Here is a 12,913-nt window from a genome sequence, read left to right as displayed (position 1 = left end):
ACTCTGGCCCAGAATCACGCTTCCGATATCTCCTTCAAAACGAGAGTAGACAAAATAATTAGCCAAATTAAAGGAAGAAACTAAAAGAAAACTGACGTTTTCGTGAGCTTCTTCCTGGGCGACGTGGGTATGCTCTGGCTTGTTCTATGCGTTTGAGCCACCACAAGACCCACCGACAACGTCCTCTGAATCAGCCCAAACTCCGGCGCTCTCTCCTTCGAGATCCGGTCAAATTCAAGAATAAATATCAAAACAGAGACACCAAGCGGCATGGAGTGGTTCTCGGTGAGCTTTCAGCATCTCCTTCCTCTATTTTCCCTTTTCAGCACATCTTCAAATCTAAATCTGAAGAAGTCAACACCTCTCTGGCTGGTCTATGATCTCTGTCGGAAGTATTGTGCGGTGGCTACTCATCAGATCGTCGTGACCGACTCGGCGACGATCTGGTGCATCGTGGTTACGTCGTGCGAGCACATGGCCTCATAGAGGGCGAGAACCACCCTTTGATTACTGAAATCGGTTTCCTCCAGTTCGTCGAGTCCCTGAAGCATGGACAGCATCGTATCGGTGATTTTGTGAAGTCCAGAGATGAGCTCTCGAAGAACATGGCCATGGAAACTGGCGTGCCTTGCCGGCAAAAAAAAAATGGCCTTTAGAGATGGGCTAAATATTCTAGAGACAGAGGAAGAAGATGAAGTTGGGAGAGACGAGGAAGAACACGAAAATCGTGCTGATAACGTGTTATGAACTGAATGAGAAAAGAGAGAGTTTCAAAGATAGAGAGAGAATGATAGAGAGCCATTCTTATTGATTCATATCAAATGAACTTAGATACACCCATATATATAGGGTTACAAAAGTCTTAATTGACGACTATGACTTGGTGAATTACGACGGCTAAATGTGGTCATACAATACAAGATGGTTTATAACAATAAAATAATTATTTTCAACTTCTATAAATACTTGCACCACCATCCACTTAAGGAGTATCTGAGGTAGAAGAAATTAAAGTCCTAGCAGCTGATCTTAATTTTTCTGTGTCAATCACTAACTTCAATGGATTCAAACAAATCCAACAAGTCTAACAAGATCAGAGATATTGTCAAGCTTCAACCGATCCTCAAGAAATGGAAAAAGCTTGCAAATGCTACAAAAAACAGCTCTAATTCTATTTCTTCTGCTACTTCCAGCTGTAGTATTAGCAGTACCATTAGCAATGGCAGTAAGAGAATCAAATTCCTGAAGAGAACACACTCCTTCTCAGATGTTTCGGGGGCTTCCAATGATGTCGTGCCAAAAGGCTTTCTTGCCGTTTGTGTAGGGAAGGAGCTGAAGAGATTCATCATCCCAACACACTACTTGGGTCACCTAGCATTTGGGATGTTACTGCGAGAAGCCGAAGAAGAATTTGGCTTTCAGCAAGAAGGAGTGCTCAAGATTCCCTCCCAAGTGTCTATGTTTGAGAAAATCTTGAAGGTGGTTGAAGAGAAAAGAGAGGCACTTTACCTGCATGATCAGCTTGGTTTCGATGCAGACAAGGAAAAGATTGGGTGCTACTCACCAGATCATTGTGAGCTTACACCTTCCCAGCATCCTCAAATGTGTAGATGATTTACTGATCTTGATTTTTCATCATTATCACCAGATCTTTTTCCTTTTCTTTTCCCTCGATGTTGTGTGAATGCAATGTAATGAGGAGACGAGAGAATTGAGATCAGGGAGGGGAAGATCTTAGAGATAATAAGATAGATTTCTTTTTCATGTCCAAGTTTTGGTGTATCTGCCATTATTTGGTGCAGAGGACATCAAATTTTCGTTCATTGTTACGATTCTCTATCTATTCCAGTTTTAAGGGTGGAAAATAACATCAAGCATACCACTTCTATGATACTCTCTATTTTGAGTCATGATAAAGAGTAGATGGTATTACATTTTGTTTAAAAAAAGATGTTATTACTCTTTGTAATGGTTCCAATGCGGTTTCAATTGTGTACTAGTTGAAGAATAAGTCATGTGGCTTGCACCTTCAATTAAGACGCTACACCTTAATTTTAAGATTAGGAAGAGATGTTTTGTTGATTAAAAACCGAAATGTAGAACTTCTTATTTGTTATATACATCGTATCAGCCATCAGGCTCTTACATTTTGACATATGATTTTCGGATTTACAACCTCTTTCCCATTCGGCTCAAACAGAACTTGCAGATCCTAACAATGTATTTGGCATTACTCCCTATTAGATACTATATAAATCACGAAGTTATGGAGGGAGGAGGGTTTTAAGATGTTAATGGAATGAGGAGATTCGTGGAGATTATGGTAATGTTAATTCTCGTTCCACTGCTCATAAGTTTGTCTTTTGTCCTCCATCCCCTTCCTTGTTTCCCTCCCTCCCAGAATAACGATTTTACTGACTTAAACTCCTATAGGAGTCATTCTCCCATCCCAAGTTTGCTTGCTTGTGCGTGTGAATAAAGGACAAATTTAATAAAATAAAAAAATAAAAAAATAAAAAAATAAAATAAAAAAATGTAAGTCCAACACCAAGAATAGCCTAAATACACTACAGAGAAAACGCTTAAATACAAAATAGAAGCACATGCAAGAAAATCATGAAAACTTAGTTGTTTAAATCAATAGCAATTGCCAAAAAGTGTGCCTATCTGTTACAAGGCTATAGACACATCACGTTCACGTGGTCAAACAGCCAAAGAGGAAAAATGAAACTCTAGGAAAACAAGAGGCTCAAGCCGATCACATGATTGTGGATAACTCGATACATACACTAACAGATATATTTTAAACCAATTGGCACTAAAATGAGATGTTAACTAACATGTCTTATTTGGATTAAGCAAAAAAGAAAATCTGTATGACTATGAATCGAGCACCCTTGATATACATGAAAATACCTACCATCATATTTGCAAAGTAGCTACGTATCCAAGGGAGGTGGGTGCTGTATGCGGGTGAGAGATCACAAGGTGGGGTGAGACTCAGGTCATAGGTCTTAATAAACGGTAAACCTCACAGAAAAATTGGAGCCATGACAAGCGTAATGGTTGCAAGCATCTTTATGAGGACATGAAGAGAAGGTCCAGCCGTGTCTTTGAATGGGTCTCCCACACTGCAGGACATGTAAGAAATATCAAAACAAGTTACAAGAATTCAGAGATTATAATGAAAGGAAGCATTAAGTAATCCATATTATACTAGAAAACAAAAGGCCCACACAAAATTCTGGTGTATTCAAAGTAGTAGACTAAGCCTTCATATTTAATAAGCAACTTAGGGAAACTGAACTCTTCTTCAGCAAATAATCCAGATACTTCGATTTTCTAATACTATTTTACCAAGCCTGATATCAAGGGTGCAAGTCACGTGAACATTTGGAGAAATAAAACCTAATACAGTACACACTTCCGTTAAAATACGAACTCTTTGATCAGCAATTGAAAAATAAACCCCAATACAGATGAAAGGAGAGGAGAAATGGAGAAAAACTGTGGAAAAATATCATGAAACCACTGCTTTCACCTCGTGTCAGTGACCTGCGCATATGGGCCAATCAGATTCCATGTCACCCCAATATTCCTAACCTGTTGTCTTGTTCTAATGGTACTTGTATTTCTTCTTTCTTAATTATAAGCCATGACGAAGCATCTCCAACTAATTACATATCAAAAGAATTATTAACCATGATGAAAGCTAAGCATCTTTTGTTTTGTTTTTAATTTTTGTTGCGGGTGAGGGGGTCTGCCTGATACATGTATCTGACTTTACGCCAATCACAGAAACTATTCCATGATTTCAGGTAATTAGTTTTTTTTTTTTCTTTTTCTAATTAAAAACAAAGGGTAAAATGGTAGAATGAGTTCACAAAAAACCTCCCCTCCCATTACTATCACTACCACTACTAGAAATACCATAGGTAAGGCTAAAAACAAAACAGTAAGAACAGCAACAAAAAAGAGGACATCAACAAGACTTACGTATCTCCAGTAACTGCTGCTTTATGACATTCACTCCCCTTGCCTCCGAGAGCCCCTGTTTCTATGTACTTCTTTGCGTTATCCCAGGCACCACCGGCTGTGTTCAGGAAAAGAGCCATAAGAATGCCAGAAACTGTGGCAAACATAAGCATGGCGGCCACTACTTTAGCCCCAAGTAGGGGATGCCCAGTATAGTAACCCAAAATCCGGAACGAGAGACCTGCAGTAAGTTTCACCGTGTCATTGATGGTATAAGATACAAAATTAAACAGACTACTTGAGTCATTATAAAGCACTTTCAGATTTTAAAATGATACCGCAGCCACCACAACTGAAACCTGCATAACCACAAATGCTACTACTAATTCCAACACTAGGTACTATCACCATCGATTCCAAACGATATGGGTTTGTATAAAATAATAGACATTTTAATAAAATAAAATAGATACAATAATGTGTAGATATTCGTCATTACACTCCACAGCTGGAGTAAGTACTGTATAACCAGACACGGCCATGCATTGACTGCTGTGCATATTTGCTGACAAGCCTTATAACAGTATAAATTAAAAGAACCCATATGTGAATCACAAAGCAGCAGCTCTGGCAGCACTGAACATGATGCTCGCCAAAGCACTTAGGGCAAACTTCAATGTAAATTACAAAAGCATGTCTTCCCTGAAGCCATGTATCACTCAACCCATCTAAAAGCATCAATTACACAAATCATGAAAATTTGATCTCTTTGCACTTAAATAATTAGAATAATAGAACCACGCAATTACCATGACATGCACAGCATATTCATTATTTCCTTTTCTAAAATATATTGTCATGCAAAAATAAATAAAAATTGATGTGCATGGAGACACTGGATGAAAGCAACAATGAGAACAAGAGCAATCAACCCACCAACAACAATAGGTGAAACAATAGCCAAAGCTCCAGGTTTTATCATCTCCCTCAGAGAAGCCGATGCTACAATAGCAACACAGCGACCATAATCTGGTTTCTCCTTGTAGTCCTGCAACAAGCAGTTAAAACAATTGCATCACTTAGAAACATGAAACTAAAGTACAAAGCAGAAATTACTAACAAATTTATTCTCACCATTATACCAGGCCTCTCAATAAACTGTCTCCTTACTTCATTCACAACCTCTTGAGCAGTTCGGCCAACTGCAGAACAGGCCCACGCACTAAATAGAAAAATAAGCATGGAGCCCAACAATCCACCAACAAAAACTTCTGGAATGGCAATATCAACCTGAAAGCCAATTGGAAATCACAAAAACTATGGCAGGATGCAACAGCACTTATAGCAGATAACAATATATATGATTATGTAAAACAGAAGCAGATAACTAAAAGTGGAAGCACATTTTTCATACCTGTTTAAAAGGTTCCTGAGCAAATGCAGCTACCTCATCCATATAAGCACTAAACAGAAGGAAAGACGCAAGGGCCGCAGAACCAATGGCAAATCCTTTGGTTGTAGCTTTTGTTGTGTTCCCTACTGCATCAAGCACATCAGTGATCTCGCGAACACTTTCTGGCTGTCAGAAAAATAATATACGCTTACATCATATCTCGAGGGGGAAAAAAAGGATTTCCTTCATTATTCAAGGCAAACCATGAAAGAATTCATCAGTCAAAGGTACCTGCTGACTCATCTCTACAATTCCACCAGCATTATCTGCTATTGGACCAAACATATCCATGGTAAGAATATAGGCAGCAGTGCTGAGCATTCCCATTGTTGCTACAGCTGTGCCAAACAGCCCGCCAGTCGGATTTCCAGCTTCATCCAATAGACCGGATGTCTGACCCAGCCAGAAAGCTGAAATAATAGATAGACTAATGACAAGAACAGGAAGAGCTGTTGATTCGAGGCCCAAACTGACTCCAGCAATTATATTAGTCCCATGACCTGTGGAGCTCGCAAGGGCTAATGTGCGTACGGGCTCATGCTTGTAGTCAGTATAGTACTTGGTAATGCAAACGAAAACATATGCGGTAATGATACCGACCAACCCACAAAGAGCAAAGTTGAACCACGCAGAAGGAGCTCGTTCAGTGTAAAGCAACCAACGGGTGGACTGTAGAGATTTCAAGCCACCAGTATAACCATGTATCAGAATGTAAACAGATCAAAAGCAAAAGTAATGTGGTCTCCAATGCTTGAGAATTTAAGATTTAAAGCCAAAAATGTTTACATATGATGAAGGAAAATGCTAATGATCATTGTAATTAGATTTTGTTAAAGTTATGGTAAAAAAATGTAACTACAGAATATTAGTATTACCAAACCAAATGTCAGAACAGATAACACTATCGTTAGATTATATCCTTTTTGAAGAATTGCCATTGGATCTTCAATAGGAGACTTTGAGCCAGAGTTCCTTGTACCCCTGATTGACAGTATTCCAACCGATGAAATCACAAGGTCAAAAGAGTGAACAACAAGAGGAAACAAGATGAAGCCTGATGGATCTGCATAAACAAATGGACTATGAATGAGCTACACGTATGCACACTCACAACCACACACATGTACATACATGCTCCCACACACAACTTGCCTTCAATTTTACACTGCTTGGCCATTGTTCCCCCAAGTATCATAGCACTAATTATTTCAGCTGCAATACTTTCAAAAAGATCAGCACCTCGAGCCGCACAATCACCCACATTATCTCCAACCTAATAGCAAAAGTTAAGTAAAAGTGCCTTAAAAACTGACAAGAATGTAAATAACCTGAAAAACGAGAGTAGAAGTTTTTTTTTTATGAATAAACGAGAGTAGAGGTTAGAAAGGTTCAAACTGATGCTTTTTCAACTTCACACTTCTCAACAAAAGCAAAAAATACCAAAACATGTCATACCCTTTTGGGTAAGTTAACTTATAATCCCTTCACAATTTTATTGGTACATTTAACAATGCAAAACAAGCTATTTATCACTATGATAGGTGTCAAAAGTGCAGAGGCATTGTAACACATCACCCGTGTTCCTAGATATAACACCGCCCTGGGTAAATATAAACATTAATTTATACAGCTAGCATTAACTACATTGCTTGATATTGTGATTTTCATTTTAATATTTCCTATTTTTAGTCACCTATCAAAAAAAAAATTCCTAGTTTTAGTCATTTACAAATGGAAATCCAAAACCCAAAAGCACACTGAATACCTCCAACTTGCCTCAAGGGATGTAAAATGCTTTACCTTTCACTTCCACCAATAAAATATCATCACTCAACAGAAAAGGTTCAAATGAACTTATAACACATGCATCACGTGATTCAGTCTAGCATGAAAAATAGAAAACATAGTTATAACGGTATTAAAAAAAAAGGTGAAACGGAAACCTTTGACTTTTGATGTGCACACTTATAATATGCTCATAATTAACTTCCAGCTCAACTTTCACCCAAAAAAAAAAGGATCATAGAGTGCAAGGATGAACCATTGAGTTTTTATTGGAACCCCAAACAAGTTCTGAAAGTAAATATACAGTAACTTAACAGGAAAAATCAACAAAGGAAAATGGATAACAACCAGATCTGCAATAACAGCAGGATTCCTAGGATCATCTTCTGGTATTCCTTGCTCTACTTTACCAACAAGATCAGCCCCAACATCAGCTGCTTTTGTGAAAATTCCACCTCCCAACTGAGCAAACAGGGCAACGAAAGAAGCTCCAAAACCATAACCCACCAGGAGAAGAGGCACTGAAAGACCGATACATAAAAGTCAACTACTGGATCATATCATAGAAACAATGAGATCTATGCACTATGTTGCATAATAATAAGTGAAGGAATCAAGGAAGTCAACACATACAATCAATAACCTTCATTGAGCCCGGCGAATCCACCCGCAACCAAACATAAAATGTGGAGTAAAGGATGGCAATGCCAATTACAGCCATACCAACAACAACCAAGGCAGAGAAACCACCAGCACGAACAGCTATCTGAAAATGATACTTTCCAGTTATGGCATAAATCTAAAACTGTTCTTTTCAATATTGAACTAGGAAATGAGGCAACCTGCAATGCTTCCCTTGCAGACCGTCTTGCAGCACTAGAGACTCGTACATTTGCACGAACTGACACCCACATCCCAACATACCCTGCAATACCCGAACAAAGAGCCCCCAAAAGAAATGCAGCAACAGTGATATATGCAGAAGTTGACCTGCACCAGCAGATTTAAAACTGTGAATTATAGTCACCAGGGGGAAAATGAAAAACAGGACTACGCAAAGTGCTCTATAACAAATATTAAGTTATGTTATCACCTTCCTAGGCCGGAAGATTCTTGTTGGGGAGTTGGGCTGCGAAACAAATATATGGACAAGATAACCAGTGCTAGTAACAATGCCATCTTGGAGATAGTCCCATACTGGGTCCTGAAGAATCCTTCAGCTCCATCTCGTATTGCATCTGATATCTAGAAAGTGAAATGATAAGCTCAGGACAAGTACATGACAAATTGCAAAATCAGAGCCACAATTCAATTCCCTCCATAATACTAGTTGAAAAGATAATTTTATTCAGGAAATTATGAAAAGTCCTGGGAAATACTCTCTAGCTCAGATGGCACATCTATCCCCCATAAGAAAGAGGTATACATTGATGTTGTGAGTTCAACATAGGTGTGTGCAGGAGTTACCAATCAAAAGAACAAAACAAGAAGTTCAGAACAAATGCTATATTCTGCAGAAAGAACGTTCAAATTCTACAGGGAAAGGCAATTATGACATATTCCATTTGTCTTACATTCTCATCTAATTCAATTGTTGGTATGGTAAAAAAATTACTCTTCCGCGAATACTAATTATAAGGAATAATTTTTTTTTATAAGTAAAAGTAACATTTTATTGATAGGAAAAGGCATAGCCCTAGTACAAAGGGAGTATACATCGAATATACCTAATTACCACTAAGAACTAGTGAGAGATCACGCAAATCATGAAAATTGTCCTCATTACAAGTAATTTCCAAAGCCCAAGAGAGTAAAGTGTAGTAAAATAATCTCTTCAGCTCATCCAAAGAACATTCCATACCTTCAAAGCACCTCTTGTTTCTCTCCATCCACAAACACCACATAATACAACGAGGGATCATTCTCCACACAGCGGCAATGTAGAGATTTCCCCTAATACCTGTCCAGCATTTAAAAATATCCAGAACTCTTACTGGCATAACCCATGCCACCCCGGTCCAATTAAGGATCTCATTCCATAAACACCGGGCCACTCCACAATGTAACAAAAGATAATCCACTGATTCCCCCATCTTTCTTGTACAAAAACCACCAATCCATAATGATAAGACCACGTTTCCTCAAATTATAAGGAATATTGGTCCAAAATTTTCAAAAGTTTAGATACATGTCAATGTTTACAGTTGAGTCTGAGACCAAAATTTCAAGGTTTAGTAATTATTAGAAAAGACCGAACCCTGAAACAATGAGATTTCAATTGGAACATTCAACAAACTTATTTAAGATATTGCGGGTGCTTAATGATAAATAAATCATAAATAAGTTTGGGTATCAATCTAGAAAATGACACAACCAAACTCCAATTGTTCAAAACACCACCAAGCTGCCTAAGTCAGAGACTGTAAATGAACATTAATTCCAGTACACCTATCTTTTTGCTGTTTTTTCGATTGTATTTTGCTTTTTAAGAAAAAAAATAAAGAGATCATGTCGACATAATAAATGGTAGTGTCCATGCACATAGACAGCAAAAAGAGGTTACAGAAACATAAAGATTGAATTGTCCCCCAAGCTAGAGTATATAGTCAATGTGAAATTGAACAATATGCGATGCACCATAAAAAAATAGTACTGCAAAAGATAAAGAAGCAATGCAAATAACATTATGAAATATAGATTGAAAGTAGATGTACCTGAACCATCTCAGGAGGCCCCTCATCCTTTGAAAGTACCCACTTTGTAAGATATATGGACAGAAGGAAGCTGATAATGCACACTGAGAAGACAAACACAATGATCGGGGAAGTTCTTGCTCCAATGTAAAAGATCACTCCAAATCCCAAGAGTAGAAGTGTCAAAAGAACACGAACATTTATTCCCATGAGAACTCGAAAAATCTGCAAAAAGGAACAAATTAATTCTGCCCACTCAAGGGAAAGCCACCATCCACACAAGGGAAAACCAAACAAATAGTTATATGTGATGAAACAAGATAAGACTAAAATGCTGCAAAATGACATTGTAAAAAGCAAGAATTTTATAAATCCTGCAGTTTAGAAGTAATAATAAAAATTGACATGAACCAGTACTTCATTGTCATAAAAAGAAAGTAATATACATTTTCAACAGTCACAAATGTAATTATATTGGACCATAATTATTTTTTTTAATAAGTAAATTTTTTTTTATTAGCGAGCATAAAAATAGATAAATGGGTGGCATACATCAAAAGCTCCTAGTTCGAGTAAGAAAAAAAAGCCAGAAAATCCAGAAAACTTAAACTAGAAAGACATAGAGTGGCTTTGTATATGTCCCTATACCTGGGCTTTTGCCTATTGTTTATGATCAATAAAATTTCGTTTCCCGATAAAAAAAAAAAAAAAAAAAATGAAAGACATAGAGTGGCTGACAGCTAAACTAGATATTTTAGAACTAGCTCACTTATTTAATATAACTCTGACGATGCAAAGTTGCAATTCCAGTTCAGAGCTATGAAAGGTTGTGCCAGGTTGTAATTCTATCTGTGAAAAACTTGAACAATATGAGTTCAGAAAGCCCAAATCCACCCTTCAAAGATAATTTCGTGGCATTACTCAAAGCACTGCAGTGACAAGAGCCTGCTTGCCCAAGAAGGAATGCAAGTCTTCCAGAATTAGAAGCCTAAAAGCATGCCCAGGAAAGCTGACTTTTGCCTCGGAGAAGAAACGATAGCCAAGTTGCATTGTCAATGAAATGGTTTATTCTAAAAAAATCCTTTTTCTTTAACAACTCCATCCAGATAGATAGTGGAGGCTAAGAATAAGTTTTTCACATGGAAAATTACTACCCCATCATTAAAAGTGTGCACAGACAATTTGAATACTGATCAAATTTATCAGTCTGTTACTCATCTAAATTGATATGTTCTACTTTTCTATCAATGTTCAGTTAGTCACACCCCCACTGCATTCCCATGCAGGATGTAGATTCCATTTAACACAGGATATTGCAATGCAATATGGTTTCTTGAAGTTAAACTAAATAAGATTACCACGATGGCATTTACAGCCATGTAATGCAGTAAATTTCTATTGTATCAGTTACAAATAAAAAGCACAAGAAAAAAGTAATTGCTTGCTGCATCAACAGAAAAGAGGGAAAATAGATTGCACTCCAAGAGGTACCAAAAGCTCACGTGAACTGTACAAGGAAAAAAATGAAAATATGTAATCATGTTACAATTGAGCAGATATTAAGCAATGTGCAGTCAGCCTATTACAAAAAACAAAAACAAAAAATCAAAAAACATATAAGGGAATGGGTGGGATCCATATAGGTGCATGAGTTGTACTCATATTATTACAGTCATACAACTCGACATATATTAATTCAGAATGAGACAATTTTACACGAAAATGAACAAGATTAAGGTCCTTACCAACGGGTTATAAGCCTTATTACGCATGTTAGGGAAAGTCCTTGGCCTGTCCACGTAAGGCCTGAGATTACCACTCTCCAATTCGTCATCCATGCCCAACGGAAGGGTGCTTGAATTCACCTTCCGAAACTGGGGCAAGTCGCCCCCTGAACTTGGCCGCTGAATTTTGAATGTTCTGCTTGAGGCAAAAACAAGTTCCAAAATCAGACTAGATTAAATCTCAGTTTCATTAGAAAATTCATACATGCATGAGTAAATTCAGAACGTGTGTATTAAAATCAGCAACAGTGACAGAATCTGATTGCTCCCTTTGGTTTCCCTGGAAAATGTAGACAACAGAAACGAGAGAGAGAGAGAGAGAGAGAGAGAGTAAAAGATAAAAAAATTCAATTGTTTAGTGAAAGATTAAAAAAACCCAGACGAAATGATCCACAACACAGATCATACATTCTGTTTCCATTCAAATGATCGTTACCTAAAACCTCATCTTTTCCCAGAAATCAAAAGGACCATAAGGCACCGAAACCCTAAGACCACGAGATTTTTTTTCTTTCTTAAAAATAAAATCTACTTCGCATATAATGTAGCAAGAAGTGGAGTCAGCCAAGGGAGGCCCAAATATCAACCAAGATCAAGTTTCAAGATCTGCTAACACCTGAATTGCAGAGAGAGAGAGAGAGAGAGTGGAGGATCTAAGAAGTAAAACGGAAGCGTATCTCACACAGACTACCTTAACAGTCAATAAGCTATCAGTCGGAGAGCAAGATGCTTCCGAAACCGATCCGATACGAAACGAAATCTCCGTCGCCTCTATCCCCTAGCCAGAGTTTGCAGTGACAGAAATCAGACACTTTTCCGATGAAGACTTATCAGAATTTTCACTCTCTCTGGTCTTATATTTTTTATTTTTTCCTGTTAATTTATTATGAAAGAAAGTAAAATAAAAATTAAAAATAAGATAGACGCCTTTGGTTTGCATATTCCCTCTCTTTCCTTCTAATCTATACTGTACACGCTGACTGCCATCCGCCACGTCCGCTAGCCAATCACATTACGCCAAGTAATGTGCGTTTGGAGCAATTTATGGAACCTCTAATTATGAATTGATGGATAAATAATTTCTTTTCCTATCGTGAGATTAGGACCGTTTGGATAAGAGTTAATTCCAACTCATTTTATTTTATTTTATTTTATTTTATTATTATAATTTTTTTAAATTCTTATATTAAATATAATAAATATTTTAATTTTTTTAATTTTAA

General features: G+C 37.4%; 2 protein-coding genes across 7 annotated transcripts; one reads left to right on the top strand and one right to left on the bottom strand.

Moving 5' to 3' along the window:
* The first annotated feature begins 1,059 nt into the window (after positions 1-1,059).
* LOC122300842 (auxin-responsive protein SAUR36-like) lies at positions 1,060-1,710 on the top strand. The gene has a single exon (XM_043111760.1). The coding sequence runs from the start codon at positions 1,060-1,062 to the stop codon at positions 1,612-1,614; it is 555 nt and encodes a 184-aa protein (XP_042967694.1). The 3' UTR covers positions 1,615-1,710.
* Positions 1,711-2,614: 904 nt separating this feature from the next.
* LOC122300840 (pyrophosphate-energized membrane proton pump 3) lies at positions 2,615-12,584 on the bottom strand. Of its 6 annotated transcripts, none has more exons than XM_043111755.1 (15): positions 12,382-12,584; positions 11,652-11,826; positions 9,928-10,131; positions 8,307-8,458; positions 8,056-8,203; positions 7,847-7,979; positions 7,562-7,734; positions 6,581-6,701; positions 6,304-6,491; positions 5,660-6,097; positions 5,390-5,554; positions 5,110-5,265; positions 4,912-5,023; positions 3,997-4,216; positions 2,615-3,131 (listed from the first exon to the last, which is right to left on the bottom strand). In XM_043111755.1, exons 2-15 carry the CDS (start codon positions 11,742-11,744, stop codon positions 3,032-3,034), a joined length of 2,403 nt encoding a protein of 800 aa, XP_042967689.1. In that variant the 5' UTR covers positions 11,745-11,826; positions 12,382-12,584; the 3' UTR covers positions 2,615-3,031. The 6 variants fall into 6 exon arrangements, with proteins under 6 accessions (XP_042967689.1, XP_042967690.1, XP_042967688.1 ...); XM_043111756.1 differs by having other exon boundaries at positions 11,652-11,829; positions 12,387-12,584; XM_043111754.1 differs by having other exon boundaries at positions 12,387-12,584.
* Between the last annotated feature and the right edge of the window lie 329 nt (positions 12,585-12,913).

Source organism: Carya illinoinensis, chromosome 2 (assembly GCF_018687715.1).
Source record: "Carya illinoinensis cultivar Pawnee chromosome 2, C.illinoinensisPawnee_v1, whole genome shotgun sequence".
NCBI lineage: Eukaryota > Viridiplantae > Streptophyta > Magnoliopsida > Fagales > Juglandaceae > Carya > Carya illinoinensis.
Note: the sequence above shows the minus strand (reverse complement) of the source record. Positions and strands in the feature narration are given on the sequence as shown.